This window comes from Vipera berus, assembly GCF_964194415.1.
Source record: "Vipera berus genome assembly, chromosome: 1".
Lineage (NCBI taxonomy): Eukaryota > Metazoa > Chordata > Lepidosauria > Squamata > Viperidae > Vipera > Vipera berus.
The window spans coordinates 299,524,035-299,548,987 of NC_138202.1; the positions used below are offsets into that span (position 1 = coordinate 299,524,035).

The 24,953-nt window shown below is 41.7% G+C and overlaps 1 protein-coding gene across 1 annotated transcript in view; it reads left to right on the top strand.

Annotated features, from left to right (window-relative positions):
* Positions 1-24,953, top strand: part of GLP1R (glucagon like peptide 1 receptor) — a gene marked incomplete at its 5' end in the record, with an annotated part of 106,623 nt that overhangs the window by 24,698 nt on the left and 56,972 nt on the right. The window contains 2 exons of the mRNA XM_081315189.1: positions 18,100-18,196; positions 20,205-20,315. Of these exons, the coding sequence (XP_081171315.1) occupies positions 18,100-18,196; positions 20,205-20,315 (208 nt within the window). The remainder of the gene's footprint in view (positions 1-18,099; positions 18,197-20,204; positions 20,316-24,953) is intronic.

Here is a 24,953-nt window from a genome sequence, read left to right on the forward strand (position 1 = left end):
TCAAACTGCTGGCAGTTGGCAGAATTAGCCTGCAATACTGCATTCTAACCATTGTGGCACCACGGCCATCATGGCTCTTGGTCCTTTTTCCTATTGCAGCTTTTCTTTGTCTTTTTACTTAAACAATTACTTACTAGCTCTTGGATCATAATCTTTGCCCGCCAATCTGAAATTATTTGTTTTTAAAACAGACTGTTAGGTATAAAAGATGTATGATTGAAGTATTTTAGTGTTTATTTTAATTTTTGGGATAATTGGAGTTAACAATACATACTGTATTTAAATGTGAACTTGGTTTAGCTGATTAGCTGTTTAGCTGTTGAATGCCTAAGTATGTGAATTTTTATTGTTTGTGTGGAGGATACAAGTTACTCACGTTTATTTTGTGTTTAAAAGTGAGAACAAGCCTTTAAATCAATATTTCAAACTGTTGATGGAAGAACATAGAAAACTGTGAAACTCAAATGTAACCAAAATCCCTTTGCATGGTATTCTGATGGTCTTTTCATCTTATTCTGCCCCTAAATTGTGTGCCTCTTGTTCCCTAGAAGAAATGGGCCTCCAGTCCATTACAGACAATGAGCAGTAACTTTGGAGGTTGAGTCTTTTTCAGATATTTAACTTCTCTTTCCATCTTACCCAATTCTATACCAAAATGTCTTTTTTGAAGTACAAGAAACAAAATAATTGGTTTATTCTTTTTTTATTTGTAGTGCAGAGCTTTTGTCCCTCAACGTCTATTTATCTTATTTCTAGATTGTCAGTAGAGAGAAGAAATGGGAATTGCCTGCTCCCCAGCTTATACCTTCCTCTCCAGTGAGTACTTTATCTTCATTTGCTCTTCAGATAGTATATCTCTCTTTTTCCACTCCTTCTTTCCTACTCTTTAAATAACTGAGCTCATATTAGCTATTCCAATAAATGAAAACAGGCTCATAAAGTGGTGATGTATTTCATTTGAAGCTGTGATTCATGCTAGTGCCCTCCTGTGCCTTGTTCGCTTTAGTTGCAACCTTTTAATCTTTCAAAAGACTTCCTGCGTCAAAGCAGTGTTTTGTGATCTGACTGGGAAATGAAAAACACAAGAAGAGTTGTGTGATAGCTACTGAATGAATCTTCTTATCTAGAACTTTGTAACACGATCACCTGAAAGGGTTGACACCATTTTGGCATCGGGCAGATGAGATACGTACACCCCCTAAAAGGGCAAAAGAGAGCAAAAGTCCATTTCCATCAGCTTTTAGTTTCTTAGATTATAATACATTCTCTTATAGTTTACTGTGAGCTCATGAATGAAAGGTAAACTTGGATTACAAAGGCAATTGAGATCAGAATTTCCATCATAAGCAATGCAGTCATAAAGCACAACATTACCTGAACGCAATGTTTAGTAACAGTAATTCAAAAAGTCCCAATTCCTGGTGTCACCCGAGGACTGCATGGGTCATTAAAGGAAAACCTCAGGTGATCACAACTTCCAATTTGTTATCAGCTTCCCCATTGACTTTGCTTGTGGGAAGATGGCAGGGAATGCCAAAAGCCATGAACAGGTGACCACAACTCCCTGTGATATCCTCATTGTCTACTAGACACTAAGCATCCATAACCTAGTATTTGCTTTAGTCAGGGCTATGAAATATCTTCAAATTATGAGATGACAAAATAGTCCATATCCCAAAGGTGCTTTTTCAAGAGGCAACTGAACTTGGTTTCCTTGGAAGATGTTTTGCTTTTTACCCAAATCTTTTCAGCTCTTGGATGAGAAGCAAAACATCTTCAAAGAAAAACAAAGTCCAGTTGCATCTTGAAAAAGCACCTTTGGGACAACCATGATCTGGATGACTGAGAATCTCCATAGACAAAACAATCTATACTTCAATTGCATAGGCCTTTTCTGAATAGAGATAATCCTTACTTAACACTGCTTACAATTTACCGTATATACTTGAGTATAAGCCGACTCGAGTATAAGCCGAGACCCCCAATTTCACCCCCAAAAACTGGAAAAAGTTATTGACTCGAGTATAAGCCGATCCGCCGTTCTGCAAGCCTCTGCCGCCAGCAGAGGCTCGATCCGCCATTTTGCAAGCCTGAATACACAGGAATACCCTGTGTGGCCGCGGCTCTCGGGGAAGCCCTGGCTGTCCGCTTCCTCGCTCCACGCTGCCATTCGGGGCCCGCGCGTTCCCCGGGCAAATCGCGGCGCCCAGCAGGCGAGGAAACACGCCCGCTCCAGTCGCCCCCCCTTCCCTCAGGAGACGCGAAGCAAGTGACCGCCCGTAGCTTACCGAGGACTTGCGCGCGGCCGAGGCTTCGGTGCTTCCAGGATCGCGCGCACCTCCCCAAACCTCCCCAAACGTCGGCAGGTCTCCGTTCCTCCTGCCGACCTTTGGGGAGGTTTGGGCGCCTCCCCAAACCTCGGCAGGTCTCCGTTCCTCCTGCCGACCTTTGGGGAGGTTTGGGCGCCTCCCCAAACCTCCCCAAACCTCGGCAGGTCTCCGTTCCTCCTGCCGACCTTTGGGGAGGTTTGGGCGCCTCCCCAAACCTCGGCAGGTCTCCGTTCCTCCTGCCGACCTTTGGGGAGGTTTGGGCGCCTCCCCAAACCTCGGCAGGTCTCCGTTCCTCCTGCCGACCTTTGGGGAGGTTTGGGCGCCTCCCCAAACCTCGGCAGGTCTCCGTTCCTCCTGCCGACCTTTGGGGAGGTTTGGGCGCCTCCCCAAACCTCCCCAAACCTCTGCAGGTCTCCGTTCCTCCGCGCAGACCTGCCGACCTTTGGGGAGGTTTGGGCGCCTCCCCAAACCTCGGCAGGTCTCCGTTCCTCCTGCCGACCTTTGGGGAGGTTTGGGCGCCTCCCCAAACCTCCCCAAACCTCGGCAGGTCTCCGTTCCTCCTGCCGACCTTTGGGGAGGTTTGGGCGCCTCCCCAAACCTCCCCAAACCTCGGCAGGTCTCCGTTCCTCCTGCCGACCTTTGGGGAGGTTTGGGCGCCTCCCCAAACCTCGGCAGGTCTCCGTTCCTCCTGCCGACCTTTGGGGAGGTTTGGGCGCCTCCCCAAACCTCGGCAGGTCTCCGTTCCTCCTGCCGACCTTTGGGGAGGTTTGGGCGCCTCCCCAAACCTCCCCAAACCTCTGCAGGTCTCCGTTCCTCCGCGCAGACCTGCCGACCTTTGGGGAGGTTTGGGCGCCTCCCCAAACCTCGGCAGGTCTCCGTTCCTCCTGCCGACCTTTGGGGAGGTTTGGGCGCCTCCCCAAACCTCCCCAAACCTCGGCAGGTCTCCGTTCCTCCTGCCGACCTTTGGGGAGGTTTGGGCGCCTCCCCAAACCTCCCCAAACCTCGGCAGGTCTCCGTTCCTCCTGCCGACCTTTGGGGAGGTTTGGGCGCCTCCCCAAACCTCCCCAAACCTCGGCAGGTCTCCGTTCCTCCTGCCGACCTTTGGGGAGGTTTGGGCGCCTCCCCAAACCTCGGCAGGTCTCCGTTCCTCCTGCCGACCTTTGGGGAGGTTTGGGCGCCTCCCCAAACCTCCCCAAACCTCGGCAGGTCTCCGTTCCTCCTGCCGACCTTTGGGGAGGTTTGGGCGCCTCCCCAAACCTCGGCAGGTCTCCGTTCCTCCGCGCAGACCTGCCGACCTTTGGGGAGGTTTGGGCGCCTCCCCAAACCTCGGCAGGTCTCCGTTCCTCCTGCCGACCTTTGGGGAGGTTTGGGCGCCTCCCCAAACCTCGGCAGGTCTCCGTTCCTCCTGCCGACCTTTGGGGAGGTTTGGGCGCCTCCCCAAACCTCCCCAAACCTCGGCAGGTCTCCGTTCCTCCGCGCAGACCTGCCGACGTTTGGGGAGGTTTGGGCGCCTCCCCAAACCTCCCCAAACCTCGGCAGGTCTCCGTTCCTCCGCGCAGACCTGCCGACGTTTGGGGAGGCGCCCAAACCTCCCCAAAGGTCGGCAGGAGGAACGGAGACCTGCCGAGGTTTGGGGAGGTTTGGGGAGGCGCCCAAACCTCCCCAAAGGTCGGCAGGAAGAACGGAGACCTGCCGAGGTTTGGGGAGGCGCCCAAACCTCCCCAAAGGTCGGCAGGTCTGCGCGGAGGAACGGAGACCTGCCGAGGTTTGGGGAGGTTTGGGGAGGCGCCCAAACCTCCCCAAACAGGAACGGAGACCTGCCGAGGTTTGGGGAGGTTTGGGGAAGCGCCCAAACCTCCCCAAACGTCGGCAGGTCTGCGCGGAGGAACGGAGACCTGCCGAGGTTTGGGGAGGTTTGGGGAGGCGCCCAAACCTCCCCAAACAGGAACGGAGACCTGCCGAGGTTTGGGGAGGTTTGGGGAGGCGCCCAAACCTCCCCAAACGTCGGCAGGTCTGCGCGGAGGAACGGAGACCTGCCGAGGTTTGGGGAGGCGCCCAAACCTCCCCAAAGGTCGGCAGGAGGAACGGAGACCTGCCGAGGTTTGGGGAGGTTTGGGGAGGCGCCCAAACCTCCCCAAACGTCGGCAGGTCTGCGCGGAGGAACGGAGACCTGCCGAGGTTTGGGGAGGTTTGGGGAGGCGCCCAAACCTCCCCAAACAGGAACGGAGACCTGCCGAGGTTTGGGGAGGTTTGGGGAGGCGCCCAAACCTCCCCAAAGGTCGGCAGGAAGAACGGAGACCTGCCGAGGTTTGGGGAGGTTTGGGGAGGCGCCCAAACCTCCCCAAAGGTCGGCAGGTCTGCGTGGAGGAACGGAGACCTGCCGAGGTTTGGGGAGGTTTGGGGAGGCGCCCAAACCTCCCCAAACAGGAACGGAGACCTGCCGAGGTTTGGGGAGGTTTGGGGAGGCGCCCAAACCTCCCCAAACGTCGGCAGGTCTGCGCGGAGGAACGGAGACCTGCCGAGGTTTGGGGAGGTTTGGGGAGGCGCCCAAACCTCCCCAAACAGGAACAGAGACCTGCCGAGGTTTGGGGAGGTTTGGGGAGGCGCCCAAACCTCCCCAAAGGTCGGCAGGAAGAACGGAGACCTGCCGAGGTTTGGGGAGGTTTGGGGAGGCGCCCAAACCTCCCCAAACGTCGGCAGGTCTGCGCGGAGGAACGGAGACCTGCCAAGGTTTGGGGAGGTTTGGGGAGGCGCCCAAACCTCCCCAAACAGGAACGGAGACCTGCCGAGGTTTGGGGAGGTTTGGGGAGGCGCCCAAACCTCCCCAAAGGTCGGCAGGAAGAACGGAGACCTGCCGAGGTTTGGGGAGGTTTGGGGAGGCGCCCAAACCTCCCCAAAGGTCGGCAGGTCTGCGCGGAGGAACGGAGACCTGCCGAGGTTTGGGGAGGTTTGGGGAGGCGCCCAAACCTCCCCAAACAGGAACGGAGACCTGCCGAGGTTTGGGGAGGTTTGGGGAGGCGCCCAAACCTCCCCAAACGTCGGCAGGTCTGTGCGGAGGAACGGAGACCTGCCGAGGTTTGGGGAGGTTTGGGGAGGCGCCCAAACCTCCCCAAACAGGAACGGAGACCTGCCGAGGTTTGGGGAGGTTTGGGGAGGCGCCCAAACCTCCCCAAACGTCGGCAGGTCTGCGCGGAGGAACGGAGACCTGCCGAGGTTTGGGGAGGTTTGGGGAGGCGCCCAAACCTCCCCAAACAGGAACGGAGACCTGCCGAGGTTTGGGGAGGTTTGGGGAGGCGCCCAAACCTCCCCAAACGTCGGCAGGTCTGCGCGGAGGAACGGAGACCTGCCGAGGTTTGGGGAGGCGCCCAAACCTCCCCAAAGGTCGGCAGGAAGAACGGAGACCTGGGGAGGTTTGGGGAGGCGCCCAAACCTCCCCAAACGTCGGCAGGTCTGCGCGGAGGAACGGAGACCTGCCGAGGTTTGGGGAGGCGCCCAAACCTCCCCAAAGGTCGGCAGGAAGAACGGAGACCTGCCGAGGTTTGGGGAGGTTTGGGGAGGCGCCCAAACCTCCCCAAAGGTCGGCAGGTCTGCGCGGAGGAACGGAGACCTGCCGAGGTTTGGGGAGGTTTGGGGAGGCGCCCAAACCTCCCCAAACAGGAACGGAGACCTGCCGAGGTTTGGGGAGGTTTGGGGAGGCGCCCAAACCTCCCCAAACAGGAACGGAGACCTGCCGAGGTTTGGGGAGGTTTGGGGAGGCGCCCAAACCTCCCCAAACGTCGGCAGGTCTGCGCGGAGGAACGGAGACCTGCCGAGGTTTGGGGAGGTTTGGGGAGGCGCCCAAACCTCCCCAAACAGGAACGGAGACCTGCCGAGGTTTGGGGAGGTTTGGGGAGGCGCCCAAACCTCCCCAAACGTCGGCAGGTCTGCGCGGAGGAACGGAGACCTGCTGAGGTTTGGGGAGGCGCCCAAACCTCCCCAAAGGTCGGCAGGAAGAACGGAGACCTGCCGAGGTTTGGGGAGGTTTGGGGAGGCGCCCAAACCTCCCCAAACGTCGGCAGGTCTGCGCGGAGGAACGGAGACCTGCCGAGGTTTGGGGAGGCGCCCAAACCTCCCCAAAGGTCGGCAGGAAGAACGGAGACCTGCCGAGGTTTGGGGAGGTTTGGGGAGGCGCCCAAACCTCCCCAAAGGTCGGCAGGTCTGCGCGGAGGAACGGAGACCTGCCGAGGTTTGGGGAGGTTTGGGGAGGCGCCCAAACCTCCCCAAACAGGAACGGAGACCTGCCGAGGTTTGGGGAGGTTTGGGGAGGCGCCCAAACCTCCCCAAACGTCGGCAGGTCTGCGCGGAGGAACGGAGACCTGCCGAGGTTTGGGGAGGCGCCCAAACCTCCCCAAAGGTCGGCAGGAAGAACGGAGACCTGCCGAGGTTTGGGGAGGTTTGGGGAGGCGCCCAAACCTCCCCAAACGTCGGCAGGTCTGCGCGGAGGAACGGAGACCTGCCGAGGTTTGGGGAGGTTTGGGGAGGCGCCCAAACCTCCCCAAACAGGAACGGAGACCTGCCGAGGTTTGGGGAGGTTTGGGGAGGCGCCCAAACCTCCCCAAACGTCGGCAGGTCTGCGCGGAGGAACGGAGACCTGCCGAGGTTTGGGGAGGCGCCCAAACCTCCCCAAAGGTCGGCAGGAGGAACGGAGACCTGCCGAGGTTTGGGGAGGCGCCCAAACCTCCCCAAACGTCGGCAGGTCTGCGCGGAGGAACGGAGACCTGCCGAGGTTTGGGGAGGTTTGGGGAGGCGCCCAAACCTCCCCAAAGGTCGGCAGGAGGAACGGAGACCTGCCGAGGTTTGGGGAGGTTTGGGGAGGCGCCCAAACCTCCCCAAAGGTCGGCAGGAGGAACGGAGACCTGCCGAGGTTTGGGGAGGTTTGGGGAGGCGCCCAAACCTCCCCAAAGGTCGGCAGGAAGAACGGAGACCTGCCGAGGTTTGGGGAGGTTTGGGGAGGCGCCCAAACCTCCCCAAACGTCGGCAGGTCTGCGCGGAGGAACGGAGACCTGCCGAGGTTTGGGGAGGCGCCCAAACCTCCCCAAACGTCGGCAGGTCTCCGTTCCTCCGCGCCCTGCCTGCCTGCTTCTTTCCGCTGCGGAAAGAAGCAGGCAGGCAAGGCGCGGAGGTCTGGAGACCTGCCGACGTTTGGGGAGGTTTGGGGAGGTGCGCGCGCACCTCCCCAAACCTCCCCAAACTTCGGCAGGTCTCGGACGGCGGTGGCTTGGGAGAGGTGCGCGCGATCCCGGAAGCACCAAAGCCTCGGCCGCGCACAAGTCCTCGGTAAGTTTTTTTTGTTGACTGGAGTATAAGCCGAAGTGGAATTTTTCAGCCCAAAAAGTGGGCTGAAAAATTCGGCTTATACTCAAGTATATACGGTACATTGCTAAACGACATGGTCATGAAGTTTTATGTCACATGACTGCATAGCTTAATGATGGCAATTCCAGCCGCTCCCATTGCTGTTGTTAAGCAAGAATTACAGATCATTAAGTGAGGAACATTGCTGCCAAATGGAATCTTACCAAAGTGACTTGGCAGCCTTTTCTGCAACTGTCCCCATTGACTTTGTTGTGGGAGCTGGCAGGGAAGGTAGCAAAAGGCAGTCACATGACCACAGGGAATTGCAATCGGTGTTACTATGAGCTGGTTACCAAGTATCCAGATCGTGATCACATGATCACAGGAATGTTGTGACAGCTGGAATTTCAAGGACTGGTCATAAGTACCAATCATTCAGCACAATCACCATGTAAGTGGTCACTAAACAATGACTACCTATAAAGCAGTATGTGTCCATGATACATGTACATGCAAAGGATAGGAGTACTAATCACACTGTTCTGCCATTTTTTCCCTTTCTTTGCATAGATCCCTTTTTTGTAAGGTGTAACTTAGGTTCAAAGGCAAAGGGCTGTTTCTCACTATTCTTTAAAAAATCCTTTTACTGTTAATTTCATGATTGTTCCAAGAGATTCAATCTGGATGGATATTAGATCTGGCTTTGGTTCTTGATCGTTGAAAAATACTCCTGAGTGTTTCTTGTTTGAGTCATTTATTCAAAGATCCATAAGATTTTCAGCATGAAGGACTGAATCTGAAAAGTGGCAAACATGAATTTAGTGTAGTTTCTATTATCAAAAATAAAACTTGGTTTATAAAAATTGGCAATGCATTTCCATTTGATTCTTGGTTAAGATCTTTATTCAGTTGGCTAATTACCGTAGTTTCCGGCGTATAAGACTACTTTTTAACCCATGAAAATCTTCTCAAAAGTCAGGGGTCGTCTTATACGCCGGGTGCTGAAAATTTAGGGACAGGGCTGGCTGGAAAACCTGGAGCGGATCTCCCATTTAGTCTGCGCAGGGAAAGCGGGACCAATTGGAGAAGAAGCTGCAGTCTGTGATTTTTTACAGGCTGGGGTCTGGGCGTCTTTTCTTCTAAAGTTGAAGACCAGCTGTAGTATATCCCAACTTGAAAGGTAGGTGGGGAAGCCAGCAGCCAGAGCAGCGGCTTAGCTCTAAGGACACATTTGACTCAGGAACTGGGCAGGCTGGCTGGAAAACCTGGAGCGGATCTCCCATTTGGTCTTTTTTTTTTAAATCCCATTTTTATCCTGCCCTTCTCTGAAGACTCAGGGTGGCTTACAATTTAAAGCACAAATTAATGTGCTTAGCAATAGCCTTCATTCTGTGTATATGCCTGTTTATTAGGGCTTTCACCCCCCCCCAAGTAGCATTATTACAAAGTCAGCTTATTGCCCCCAACAATCTGGGTCCTCATTTTACCTACCTTGGAAGGATGGAAAGCTGAGTCAACCTTGAACCTGGTGGGATGCGAACCTGCACTAATTGCAGGCAGCTTGTGTTACTTAAGGCTCTGTGCAGGGAAAGCTTTAGAGTGAATTAGGAAAAGTGAAAAAGTGAATTAGGAAAATAGGGAATGGTTGCTGGAATCAGGGGTTGCCACAAAGAAGAGTGAGTCAAGCTATTCTCCAAAGCACCTGAAAGCAGGACAAGAAGTAATGGATGGAAACTAATCAAGGAGAGAAGCAACCTAGAACTAAGGAGAAACTTCCTGACAGTTAGAACAATTAACCAGTGGAACAACCTGCCTCCAGAAGTGGTGAATGCTCCAACACTGGAAGTTTTTAAGAAGAGACTGGACAGCCATTTGTCTGAAATGGTATAGGGTTTCCTGCCTTAGCAGGGGGTTGGACTAGATGACCTCCAAGGTCCCCTCCAACTTCTACTTCTTCTTCTTCTTCTTCTTCTTCTTCTTCTTCTTCTTCTTCTTATTATTATTATTATTATTATTATTATTATTATTATTATTATTATTATTATTATTATTATTATTATTATTATTATTATTATAGTTTAATCCACTTGCACTGTTTTATGTTTACATGTTTGATGACAAACAGCCTTATGTTTATAAGTGACAGTTTTCCTACTAAGCACCTGCATGTCATAAGCATTTGAATTAAAATTACCATATTAAAATCAAATCTGATGTTTTTTAATTTTTATTTGGTGTGCGTTGGAAGAGGGGTAGTCTTATACGGCGAGTATAGCCCAAACCCTATAATTTAACAGGAAATGTAGGGGGTCGTCTTATACGCCCAGTCGTCTTATACGCCGGAAAATACGGTAATAATTCTCAGATTAAATGAAATATATTGCCCGAATGAAGGATTTCTCTGGTTTCTGCACAATTTGTACTCTATCTCATCCATTTCATTTCCATTGCATGAACAATTTATACTGTTTTTTGCTTTGCACATATTTTGAAATTATGAAATATCATAATGTTCCCAGAAGTACCCTCTGGTATAAGATCTGCTTGAGGTTTGTCTTTTGAGATACGTTTTATGGTATTTTCCCTCCAGTCAAGGCACATTCAGAGCCCTCACTAAACAATCTGGGAGTCTTGATTTAGTTAGGAAATTTAAAGACAGAGTACAAAAATTGTTGTGAGCTTAAAAATTGAATAAAAATATACAAAACCTAATTTCCAACCCACTGGTTTTCATCATGTACACAATATATATTTATCGATTTCTACTGGATTCCCACAATGCTAAGGACTACAGAAAAACTCTCTGGATTATCATTATGTCACAGAGTCCTCCTGTGTAAGAAATATAGAAGATCTGAAATGCTTTCTGTAAAATGGAGTGTGAAATGTAATGTAACTTCTTTCTGATAGAAATGTGGTAATTTAGCAAGGTGGTTAAGCTTTGATTGATCAAAGGATTATATGTGACATAGCTAATGCCATACATATTGGCATATGATGTAAGGCACTTTCCTGGAACAGATTGTGTTAACGTACTTTGCAGTTAAAGAAACAAATTATACAATTACATTTTCAATTTGGATTGTTCTGAGCTTATTTAGTCAAAAGCATTTGACTAGGCTTATGTGTTTTAAGGGGGCTGAAGATAAATGCTCATTAGATTTTTCAGAGGAAGTTATGTCAAAACAACATTTCATGCAAATGTTCATGTATTTTTATGTAAAACGTTTTATGTAAAATGCCTTTTATCTGTATTATATGTTAGTGTACACTTTGATTTTCATTCTTTCATAGTATTTTTTTTTAATGTCAAGCTGATATATGTTGTCTAAAAATTATGGCTGATGATCCTTCTGAATTTTATTTGCCTGAATTACAGCAACACAATGTTTCTATTAAAATGGAACCCTATAAATTGGGCATTCTTGCAAAAGGGGCTATCTTATTATTTGTTTTATTATAGTTTGTTAATAATATTCCAAAGCCTGGTTAGGCATAATATAAAAATCATTAGTCTGTGGTTAAAGCCTTTGCTTAAAGTAATAAAAATAGTATTCCTTTATTTTATTTCCGTAGAATGGATCTATACATATTTGTGTGTGTATGTGTGTGTGTGTGTGTGTGTGTATTTTTATATACAGGTAGTCCTCGACTTACAACCAGAATTGAACCCAAAATTTCTGTTGTTAACTGAGACATTTGATACCCCATTTTATGACTTTCTTCCCACATTTCCTAAGTGAATCATTGCAGTTGATAAGTAAGTAACGTGGTTGTTAAGTGAATCTGGCTTCCCAATTAATTTTGCTTGTGAAAAGGTTGCAAAAGTTGAACCCATGTCCTTGGGACACGTCAGTGGTCATAAGCAGGGCTTTTTTTGTCATAGAACGCCCAGCACCTTTTTTGGATGGAACCTTGTAGGGCTGGCAAGGTGGGTTGTATGATGTGTGTGTGTTCCAGCCCCCCCACTTTTTTTTTCAAAAAAAAGCACTGGTCATAAGTATGAACCATTTGCCAAGCATTTAAATTTTGATCACATGATCATAGAGATATTACAAATGTAAGTGTGAAAAATGGTCATAAGTCACTTTTTTCAGTACCATTATAACTTTGAACAATCACTAAATGAATTGTAAGTCCAGGACTACATGTATCTATGTTAGCAAAAATTACTTCATAAAATATTTTATTAAATTTAACAAAGCATATCATTGTTGTTAGCTGCGAAGTCGTGTCCGACCCATCGCGACCCTATGGACAACATTCCTCCAGGCCTTCCTGTCTTCTACCATCTTCTGGAGTCCATTTAAGCTCAAGCATATCATAGTAATATGATAACTGATAGTTTGTGATTATTGTGACTCCACCATGACACACTGCATGCTAACAAAGACAGAACATTCTTTTGACATTTACTGGACTTTTTAATGCCAAATATTTGCTAAAACGTATACTCTAGTGTAAATTTGAAATGATTTCTTTGAGCGTTGGTTTCTATTTTAGTTATTTTTAGTTAAAAAGTAAGAGGTGATCAAATAAAAAAAATCTAGGATCATACAAATGAAAGGGATTACAGAATTCCATCAACTCTAATCTTTTGTCAGTGCAATATCTGCTAAAGCATTTTGAGTAGTCTCTTGAGGATTTTCATTGAAAGACAGCATATCACTTTATGAGGCAATCTATTTGACTGGATGACAGTTCATACCATCAAGAAACTTAATAACCTAAATTGAATCTACTTTCTGTAGTTAAATCAGTTGAGTTTGGTTCTGCCTTCTGGAACCAAGACAGAACAAGATTGCTTCTTCTCTATTTGTTCTTTCTCTGCTGTTATTCCAGTTGTCTTCTATTAGATTTCTTTAGCTATTCTTTATGCCTCTTGCACACCATCTTGCTAGCTCTCCACACCATCTTGCTAGCTCTCCTCTAAACTCATGCAGTTTAAAAAAGACATTGAAAAACTGTCTGGTATTGACACAATATTCCAGGTTGTTTCACCAAGCTAAAATGTAATGGGATAATTACTTTTTGTGACGATTACTTAAACTCATAGTAATAGATCTCAAAAGAGTAGCTGCATCACAGTCTTGTTCATGTTCAACATGCAATCTACTACAACATCCAGATCCTTTTCATATCTAGAGTTGCCAAACCAGGTCTGTCCTATCTTTCTATCTTTCTTTGTAATTTCATCCTGTACAGTTTGGCCATTGTTCAAGTCTATTTAGATCTATTTGAATCTTTTCTTTTGCTTTTCTAAAGCATTAGCCATTCCTTCTAATTTTCTATAATCTGTAAATTTTATAACTATTCCCTCAGCCCCTTCACCTAAGTCATTAACTAAGCTGTTGAATATTATAGGGCTTAAGGTGTTGCTTGGCGGTATCTCACTGCTTTCCAATCTGAGCCATTTTAATGATAAAAATTTCTGTGTCTAAGCCTGTATATTATATGTCTTACCTAGTAGCTTATTTTTTTAGAAGCCATTACTGCTATTCCCTGTTTTGTTTATCTTTAATTACCTCTCTTGCATCGCTGTGAAACCTGATGTTTGCTTCAGTTATTGTAAGCCCTTGAAACTAATTCCATCTAGTAGTAGCTTAATTATAGTGCAAAACTATGGTTATCGTTATTCATAAAAGAATCGTCCCATAAAGTGCTTCAACAGTTATATCTATGCCAGGATGAATGTAACATTATTACATTTTATTTAAAAAAAATTAAATTACTGGAGCTAACTCTACTTGTTAATGAGTTTTAATTCCTAAATCAGATCCACAGTTGCAATTCAGGTTTCAGCAAGAACTATACTACCAAGGATTAGACTCACAGCAGGGAGCTTTGCATTGTAAAGATAAAGAGAATAATAATTATTAAAAACTATACAAATAAAGGCAGTTGATAAATGTGCATGTTGGGTAACAAACACATAGGTTGCATTGCCTTTTATGATTCCCTGAGAGCATCTTTGTAATTGATCATAATGACGTATAATAATATTGGCTTGTTCCTTACACAAGAACAGTTCCTTCCTCCCCCAATGTCTTCTCCATGTGAAGCCTGAACAGGGGTGGCTTTTCAGTTGCTTCTTTTTTAAGTCATGTGCAGAGAACTATAGAAATGCATAGCAGAAAACAATGTTCCACATTCACACTTTTTAGCATTAACCTTAACTTCTGTTGAGGATGGTGGTCTTGATTTCAGTGCTTAATTGGTTACATTAGTATATGAAGAGGTAAGTGATATACCTTTCTAATGTACAGTGTATGTAAAAAATTTAAAAATATGTTTCTGGAATATAAAAGGAAGCACCATAAAACTCAGTGTTTTGAGCAGGACTAAAATGGTCGAATGTAGTGTTTCTAAATTAAACAAGACACTACAAATCTATCTGCAGTCAGTCATGAAATATTATGCATATTTAAATTAGAGTAATTCTTATAGGGTATAGTAGTAGAATAAATGCAGATAGGATGAACCTGTGTAGAATTGAATTTTTGAGTAATTGAAAAGGATCTAAATGTTAACATTCTTGATAAAACAAAGATGAATGTCATTTATTAAAATATTTACCCTGTCTTTCATTCATGTAGATCAGGGGTTCCCAACTGGGGGTTTTGAGATGATATTCCAGGGGGTGCAAAAACTTTGGCTTTTCAAAGTTAATAGTGTATATGCATAATTCATTGCCATTATTTCGAACTTTGTAAGGGGTGTGAGAATATATCAGAAGCATTCTAGGGGTGCAGGGTATACGTAGAAAAAGTTGGGAGCCGCTGATATAGATCTTCATTGAGCTAATAATAAATTGTAAGCAAATGGTACAAACAGTAGGACAGTTGATTAAACCCAAAAACTGGAGAAGCCCAACTAGAGCAGACAGTGAATTTTTGCTCAGTTACAGTATGACATACAAAATATTGTGCTTAAATATGTGATCTGAGGGCAGATCTGGCATCTGGCATTTTGAGGAAAATAATTTAGAAGTCTCTGTTCTAAAGAAGTGCTAACCAGTATTATTTAACTAACCATAACTACATTCTTTCAATTATTAAGTGTTCTCAAAATACAAATAGTAACCCTGTTCAAAAATATTCATAACAAGTCCTTTGAGTATGTCAGTTAAACATCTTACAATATCATCACCTTCAAGCTTAAAAATGCTTGCTTAAAAATGCTACTAAGAAGGTGTCCTTTCACATTGTGTAAGGAAGAAAGTTCCGTAGGATTGGCAGCGTTTTCCTCTGCTATCCCACACAGAGACAGAATTGCCAGGTATGATGACAACACTATCCATCCAGTTGTGTCCGACTCTTGGCAATTTTATGGGCTAGGTCTCCACATCTTCCAATCTTGCACTAATTCTTCGAGTTGCTCTGTGCTTTGGCTAGTATCAGCTTGGATAGTGTCCAACCTGGTTTCCCTTTACGAATTATCAGTAGACCTTTATGAATAACATGTGTAAGATGGAAAGATTTCACTGGAAATTCAGGTGGCCTGTGAATTCTAATTTATAGAATAATTAAAGTATGAAGTTTGTGTTCATATATACATACATACATACATACATACATACATACATACATACATACATTGAAAAAATGTATTACACCTGAAAATAACTTTTTCAATTAAATTACGAAAATTATATCCCAAGAAATCCCTTGTTTCTCTCTTCTACTTTTTTTTTGCCAGAAATAAAGCATGGATATTCAAAATCATGGCACCTCTCCTCCCCCAAATTCATGCAATCAGGATAAAACTACAAGTGCTATTAATCTTCTGCTTGGGGATATAGACTTGTATCAACAATTCTGGTCAGGAGATATATCAGCAGTTTAGTGGTAGATTTTGCATAATTAGGTTTCTGGCAATGGTTTTATGACTTTTTCTTAAGCATGCTGCCCAAACTACCCTGAGTACAAGGAAGATAGTTTAGATGGGTCATTAGTTATTTAAAGGATTGTAAATTTTACAGTTCATTATCATGTTTTATAGAATTTTGTTTTAGACAGTATGTGATGAAAAGATAGAAAAATGTACCAAAATGTTATCATTTGTAATGCTTGTAAAAAAATTGCAATCAGATTCATTTCTTTTAAAACATTGTTCCCATTTTCAGATAATCTCAAATAGTTACTTATTCTTTGTACTGCAAATACTTAATAAAAATCAGAAGTCAAAATTAATGCTTTCTCACTGTATGAATCGCTATGAAATGGTGCCAGTTTGGAAGCCTTACTCTATCATTACAACTTGTCTTCTTGATGTAATCTAGCCTGTCCAGTTATCAAAACTATAAATCATAGGTTCATGTTCTTCTATTTTACACAAAAAAACCACACAAGATTTCCAGTCAGCAATAAAGATACTATCTTTTATCAAATAAGTCAATTTAGTCATCTTAGAAAATACACCCAACCATTCTTCCGTTGTGGATAGCGTTTTCCATCTTTGTGTATAAAATAATCTCGCTACAGATACCATATACAGAAACAAAGTTTCATCACATTTTTTCAATGGTTTGTCCATCAACCCTAAAAGAAAAATGTCTGATCTCAATTATATATTAATCTTTAAAATCCATTGCATCAGTTTATTTCTTTGAATCCAGAATTTTCTAACTTTTCTATATAACTATCAAACATAAAATGTCCCTTCTTGTTCTTCACATAGCCAACAGAAATTTGAAGTGCCTTTATACATTGCAGTTTGTCTAGTGATATATATCAATGATACATTATTTTATAAATAAGTAAATAATCTCTTTTAATATTATAAAAATGTCTAATTTTGAATCTTTTCAACCGTATGTTTTCCCTTTGTCCCATCTGTATATTATGATCAAAAAGAATTAGCCTTCTTTATCATGCATTATTTCACTTGTTCTTCTGTTTAACATTTCTATAATTACATTTATTTATTTATTTATTTTATTTTAATTCCATTTATATCCCGCCCTTCTCCGAAGACTCAGGGCGGCTTACAAGCTTAGCAGTAGCCTTCATTCTATGTATATGCCTGCTTATTAGGGCTTTCACACACACCCCAAGCGGCATTATTACAAAGTCAGCTTATTGCCCCCAACAATCTGGGTCCTCATTTTACCTACCTCGGAAGGATGGAAGGCTGAGTCAACCTTGAGCCTGGTGGGACTCGAACCTGCACTAATTGCAGGCAGCTGGTGTTACTTAAGGAGGCATTAGCCCACTGCTCCACCAAGGCTCCATGTTCATTATTTGTATGTAATACTATTTCAAACTCTGTCTCACAATGTTCAAAACTAAGAACTATTTGTCTACTTTAAACCATTCTAATAATTGTAAATAGAATAACTATACAGCATTTAACTCATGGTTTTCCCCTGCCACAAACATTTAGAAATGTTCTGCCACTGTTTAAATGATACATCGGTTATCAAACAAGTATTGTCTGAAACAAACACAACATTCTAGGCAAGAAATTTCTTTTTATCACAAAAATTCTCCCCAGAAATGACAGTTATAGTTTTTTTCCCATTTTAACATGTCTTTTTAAACTTTATTCTATGCCTCAACCTACTCATTTTGAAATAACATATAGGTCATATTTGTCATAATGATATGAACTTTTCTAGCACATTCTATCAGGAACAAATGTTTATGAGATTATTCCACATCTTGTTTGTCCGAATTCAACATTCAAATTCACTGTTCCAGAAGTATTTTTAGGTAGATACGTTCTACCTCTACCCATGATATCATAGCTGTACTAAAGTACGTACACATTTATGTCCCCAACCAACATGCAGCTATCATTACTGTGAGCTTTCCATATACTTTTGTCTATAAACAATGGAAATGGCATCATACATCCTTATATAATTCCACTCATTGTTGAACCATTTGCTAAGCATTCCATTTATTTTCAGCACATGCTTTAATTTCATCATACAGAGCTCTTATCACACTCAACAACAATCCTTCAGTTAGCATCTGTATTGTGAGTTATTGTCAAACATATCTATCAATTTTGTATTTTTGAAAGGGTAGTCTGTTCATTAAAGAAAATTGAAGCCCCTGTACAGTGTGTAATTATAATAAATCATGTGAGATGCCAACAAAACAATGCATGAAGGAACAAGTCATGAATAATTAATTTGGAGCTGGCTATCAATAAGCAAAGTTATAAATGATTGTTAGTTTCAATTTTGGGTTTTAAAGTTAGAAAGGTGTAGCATACAGAGTAAAGATTACTATAGCAAAATTTAGCCAAGTATAAATTTTGTTGAACATTAATTACTATTTTGTCTCTGGTTCCTGCATTATGTTCTACTTCATAATTTCCAGTTGTGAATTTGAAGAGATAATTACTTGATAAATAGTTGCTTTAATATTATGGGAAATAAACTCTGGACAATTGGATTTAACTGACTCATTTTCTTCCTTTTCAGAAACCATATTCTTCATTTCCTTCCCTAAAGCAGAATTGGGAAGAATATCGGCTTCAGTGTTTAAAGTATCTCCAAGAAACACCCCCTCTTGTGGCAGGTAGGGCTTTTTAAAACACATGGCAACCACAAACATATCAATCAACTTTGGGGTGCCACAGAATATTGTCTAAAAATGTTGCCAAACACTCCAAAAGCAGAATCTTAATAAGGTTCAAGCTTCAAACAAAGGATCGATTTGTACACTTTCTCACATCTACCATTGAACATCTTTTAAAAAGCATATTCTTGCTATATCACAAAATATTGGGATTTTTAGCTAGAAAGGTATTTTAGCTATAAAAGGCATTAGAAAAAACAGCCTGGTTTGATGTTTAGGAAAGTCTTTATCACTATAACATTTGGTCCTATATCTGAATTTAATCAATTCATATAGATAAATGTTTAGATCTGATTCTGAACCACTTTTCTTTTCATTGCTCCCCCTCAGAATTGCACTGCCAGTAACAGCCATGGAGAATTATTCTTACTTGTAATAATAATAGTCAGATGGAATTAATTTCCCTTTTTCTTTTTTGGCATCTAATACTGTTAACTGTCATGGTTTAATAAGGCTGGTGTAGTTTTAACATGTTGAATAATGCTGTATGATGGTCTTTTAAAAGGGAAGTTCTGCCGTGCATCAATGCATATCATTTACAATTTAAAACAACATGACAAATAGATGAAGTTCCCTGAATAATTTGATAGACCAGTAAGGACAATACTAGGTATTATGTGTTGTAAGTGAGACAAAGTGAAAGATTCCTAGGTGGTCTCAATGAAAGCAGTTGCTTTCTTGACCATAACCATAGTCTTATCTATTTAAGTCACTATCATAATGGTTTCTGTCAGATGAAACCAGAAGAAATTGTAATTTACTGAATCTCTTGCAAATTTATATACATACATATATATATATATATATATATATATATATATATATATATATATATATATATATATATATATATATATATATATATATATATATATATATATATATATATATATATATATATATATGTGTGTGTGTGTGTGTGTGTGTGTGTGTGTGTGTGTGTGTGTGTGTATACACATATACATATATACATATATACATACATATACACATACATACACATACTGCTCAAAAAAATAAAGGGAACACTTAAACAACACAGTGTACTGTATTTAATAGTAGGATGTCTTATCTTGTGTTCCCTTTATTTTTTTTGATATACATATATATATATATATATATATTGAGATAGATAGATAGATAGATAGATAGATAGATAGATAGATAGATAGCTCAAAAAATAAAGGGAACACTTAAACAACACAGTGTACTGTATTTAATAGTAGGATGTCTTATCTTGTGTTCCCTTTATTTTTTTGAGCAATGTGTGTATATGTGTATGTGTGTGTGTGTGTGTGTGTACAGTGCCACACACAAAGGCCACTTTTCAGTCCTCGATATGGAGGCTTTTATTAGTGCAATATTCGTAATTAGATGATCAGCAATGTCTAGTTTTAATTAAGAATATTTATATATAATAGTGTAATTTTCACTTTGTCAGTAAAATAGTCAACCTGTGATCAATATTTGGTTCAATTCTTAAGATTCATTCTGGACATATAAATATATACAGACTACAGCTTTTGAATTTGAAGTTTTGTTAGCTGTGCTGCAAAGAATATTGTAACAATTTGTGCAGTGTATACTTCCTTTTTACAGTTAAGTAATTTATGATTGATAGTAGGTCATAAATGTTGTGAAAAGAAAATCTCTGAGAAAGGTTTAATTCAACAAGGAAAAAAAGTGTGCCATTGCCATGACTTGCAATTCTAGACTGGCTTTTTAAAAATCTAAGGATTTGAACTGTTGAATTTTGAGGTTTAATTGTAAGGTTAAATCTTAAATGTCTCCTTCTAAAATTCAATTTGCTGCTTTAAAATTGTATTTAATGATAAAAAATCAGGATTGAATTTTTTCTAAAGTCTAATAAACTAATACATGTAATACAATGTTATGTATTGTTTTCTTTTTCTCTGTTGATTTCTTCTAAATTATTTTCTATTCACAGAAGGCAAGTTTTGCAACAGGACTTTTGACAACTATGTCTGCTGGCCTGATGGTATTCCTGGCACCTTTGTGAATATGAGTTGCCCTTGGTATTTACCATCAGGTAGCTCAGGTAAGTTAATCCTCGAACAAGGTCAAAATATACTTTCTTCTCACTAAGATGCTAAACTTGTCAAAAGCTCAACTTCCATTAGGCAGTGTTCTACAGCCTATTGCTCTTCAACCATCTGCTTCATAAATTCTGCATATAAAAAAGAAAATTTGTTTTTATGTTGTGATGTTAATTTACTGAGGCAAGAAATTAATACATATTTGCATGCTGCATAATATAGAATCATTCACATGGACATAAGACATAGCTATGATTTGCTCTAGATTAGCAGCTACTTGTAGCATAAGTGCAGTCAAGTCAATAACTAGCCATTCCTAAATTTTGCAAATAATTTTGATTGTATCAGAACAGTGACATGGAATTATTTTGTGGGAAAGGGTTAACTAAAGATCCACAGGAGAGATAAAAATGCTACCAAACAATTTGCTGAAAATTGTTATTTCTAAAGTCTGGTTGGATCAATGTATCCTTTTATATATAAACTGGTGAATTTTGCTTGTATTTACAGAAAAACAAATTTGAACCCCAACTACCTGCTAGCGTTATTTTAAGAGGAGGGACGTGGTGGCTCAGTGGGTTAGGATGCTGAGTTTGTCGATCAGAAGGTCGGCAGTTTGGCGGGTCGAATCCTGAGTGCCGCGTAACAGAGTGAGCGCCTGTTACTTGTCCCAGCTTCTGCCAACCTAGCAGTTCGAAAGCACGTAAAAATGCAAGTAGAAAAATAGGGAACACTGCGGTGGGAACGTAACAGCGTTCCGTGCGCCTTTGGCGTCTAGCCATGCTGGCCACATGACCACGGAGACGTCCTTGGACAAGCGCTGGCTCTTCGGCTTTGAAACGGAGATGAGCACCAGCCCCTAGAGTTGGAAACGACTAGCACGCATGTGCGGGGAAACCTTTACCTTTATTTTAAGAGGGCATCCAGTTTCTTTATTTTTAAAAGTTTATTTTTAAACTTTGTAGTGATTGCTACCATTTTGCCATCACTATATTTACAAAGAAAATAGTGTGAAAATAACAAGTATACGTTAGATACACTCTAACTTACAATTATTTCAATAGAAAGTAAGTCTGTAAATTTTATAAGTAGAGTTTGCCCACCCTACAGGCCAGCCCTTTCCATTGGAAGCCCAGTATATTGCCTAAATTAGAAAAGAAAATCTCCATTATGATACCTATTTTTGTTATCAGATGCAAAACCATTCTTTCAAGACAGTCTACCACAGTCAGGAATTCAGCCCTTACTTATAAACGTCAAATTCACAACTCCCTTCTGGAAGAAAATTGCTCCCTCTTCAGAACATTTCCCTTGTTGACAATTAAGAAGAGTTATTAAATTTGGGATAGCTTTCAATGTTCAAAATGCACACACAATGCACGGAGAGAAAACTCTGCTTTGTCTGTCAGTTTGTCTTTCCTTGTCTGGATAAATTGTGATAGTCTTATGAGTTGCTGTAATTTGTTTCAAAGATAAATTATGTGGCAATTTATTTTGAAGGACAATTGGGTGACTAATCTCCCACTATTTCTGTTCTGCAGCTGCACAAAAATACCAATCAGGTTGGCTATTTTAACAGGGAAAGCATTTGAAAGAGCTAGCTGATAAAATATTTGTGAGCCTCCTGGCATGTGATAACATATTTTCCTACATTCAAAAGACTTTAGCCAGCTGTAACATTTGATTTGATTTATAAGCTTATCACAGAACAAGACAAATGATGACATTAACTCCAGATCTAACTGTTGTCCTCCCTTCTTGTTCTTTTATGTGCGTATAGGGACTGCTTGAATTCTAGGCACCACTCCATAGCTTTAAACATTTAATATTAATAAGGTGTAATTGACATGGAATTCTAGCATATAGGCTCAAAGAGAGTTGCTTCTAAAAAACTAACCTTGTTTGAAATAATGTTCCATCAGAAACTTAAATAAATCAAAGCCCTAGCCTAATTGTGTAGTTTTACAGCATAATTTCTGGAATATTGCTCCCCTTTGAATAAGATTTAAATGCTTATCGATTTCTGTGGTTCTAAACAATATTACAAGAAAAATAAGATCCCCAAGAAGAAGTAAGAGCTTAGCAATTGGACATTAACTTAAAGTTGTTTATAGATCACCAGCACCAGTATATTCATAAAGTTACACTAACCCTCTGATAATTTGACTTAAGTCCAGAATTACATGGCAGATCTTTTAATTTGCTATGGCCCAGTACTGCTTCCTAAATCATTTGACCCCATGCTGAGAGAATAGATGGAATTCAGCTTTCATTATCCAGAAAACACTATCCTATGTAAACCGTATCTGCCTGGGAGGCTTTAAATTATCTTTTATTTTGGTTTATAATACAAAAGTACATAATTAAAAACTATTTCAGACTACAATGCCATGTCCTTGGAATATTTTTTTAGATTTCCATTGCAAAGTCAGAAACTTTATTGTAGAGTTTTTTTATTGTAGAGTGCTCATTGAGTTTGGTTCTTTGCTTGCAGACATTTCATAACCCAACTAGGTAACCACATCAGCAACAAACTTGCACTAATTTGATAATAAAACATACGAAGTAAATAAGCAAGCAAGATCAGAGAGCAGCAGGAACTGCACTGTTAAGTCTGAGCTATTTCTACTGTCTTTTATTGAAATTTTAAGGTGGGGAAGATGGGGGATTCTTATAGGTGTGGAATTTTTTTGTTGTTGAAAACATCCAACACTTTGTTAGTAGAGTAAGAGAAAATTTGAATCTCAAGTTGTCTTAATTTGTGTTAAGGAATTTGTTGTGCAGAGATCTCCTTGTGCTACCAAAGAGTTGCACAGACAAGGAAGGGTACTGAGAGCAGTAAAAGTCACACAGTAAACACAAGAGTACACTGAGTTGTAAAAGCAAAAAGTAGTTTACTTTAAGGTGGTGTAAAAACAAAAATGCACAGTCAAAAAATCAACAGTCCAAGTAGTAATCCAAAATACAAAGTCTTCTTACCGGTCCAGAGGTCAATACACAGTTCAGGTAACAGAGCAAAAACAGTAACAGTAGAGAGCAGTGAATTCAGAGAGAGAAAGAAGCTACATTACTAGGTCCCTCTTATGGCCATGAGAACACTTACACACCCATTGGCCAATTAACATCTTAAAGACATAACATCATGGTTAATATATTTTCAACCCAACATTGTAGGCTAACACCATATGCCTAACAATTTGTTTTTTCCCAAGTTCCTAGTTTAGGAGGTTTGGACCAGCCACAATAGAAGGACTAGACTGAGTAATATTGTCATTGGCTAGCAAAAGTAGCTGCTGCCTTATTTCTGTCCGAGATCACTGAATATCAAAGTATAGTGGAATCTCCAGTTAGACTGGAGATGTTAAGAGGGGCCCAGGTTTGAAGTCATTGCACTGCAGGAAACAGCACAGGCCTTACTACCCCAGAATCCTTGAAGCCTTATCTTGCAATTTCCAAGGGAATCCAGTCAGTCTGGTGAGATTCTTGTAATATAGTTGACTAGCAATGAAACTCTTGTTGAAACTTGTTGAAAGTCTTCACAAGTGGTTCTGGTTGCTTTGGCTTGACACAAAGTCAAGTTGTACAATGAATTGAAAATGCCCTGCCAGTATTCTAGAATTTCCTTGTAAACAAATAATTATGAACAAGAAGGAGGGAATTTGTTTTCCAGTTAGGGCTGAACTGTCCAATAGGGAAGGATAGGCATATAACTACAATAGGAACTTATAGAAAATTCAGAGAAGAAGGTTGAACTTTTAAAAGGGTGAGAGTCTATGAAAAATAGAAACATGTTTTTATGTATGGAATTTAGGGAATTATTCAGTATTCTTGATTTGGACATGATAAACATTAAGGCAAGTTGCAAGTATCTATAATACAGCAGTTATACACAATAGTAAGTATTTTTGTTAATATCCCTTATATTAACAAAATATCCCTTATATTAGATAAACGCTATCAGGCAAATCAGTCCTGTTTTTTGTAGGAATCCTGAATATTGGAATATGTAGAGTAAAATAATGGGATATTCCTATGAGTATCTACATAATGTGGGGTTTTAAAGATTTTTTTTAATCCTGCCTTTATTATTATTTTTGTATACATAAATAACTCAAGGCAGAAAATCTACTTACCACTCTTCCTGCCCCTATTTTCTCCACAACAGCAACAAGTCTGTGAGGTGAGTTGAGCTGAGAAAAAGTGACTACCTTAAATTACCCAGCCAGTTTTCAGACCTACTGTGGGAACAGAACTCACGTTCTCCTGTTTTCTAGCTTGTTGCTTTATCCACTAGACCAGTGTTTCCCAACCTTAGGAACTTGAAGATGCGTGGACTTCAACTCCCAGAATTCCCCAGCCAGCATAGCTGGCTGGGGAATTCTGGGAGTTGAAGTCCACGCATCTTCAAGTTCCTAAGGTTGGGAAACGCTGCACTAGACAAAACTGAGTATTAGCAGACTAGTTTGATTTAAAACTCAAGAATGGGTGGCATGTCCTGTGGCATTTCTTCTTTTTAGACATTAAATATTACAACTTTATAATAAACATAAGATGATTTCCTTATTTAATAATACTGCATCAAAATTTATGAAATATAGTTAGTTGAATATAATGCTATATCAGCAGCACAGAAAACACTA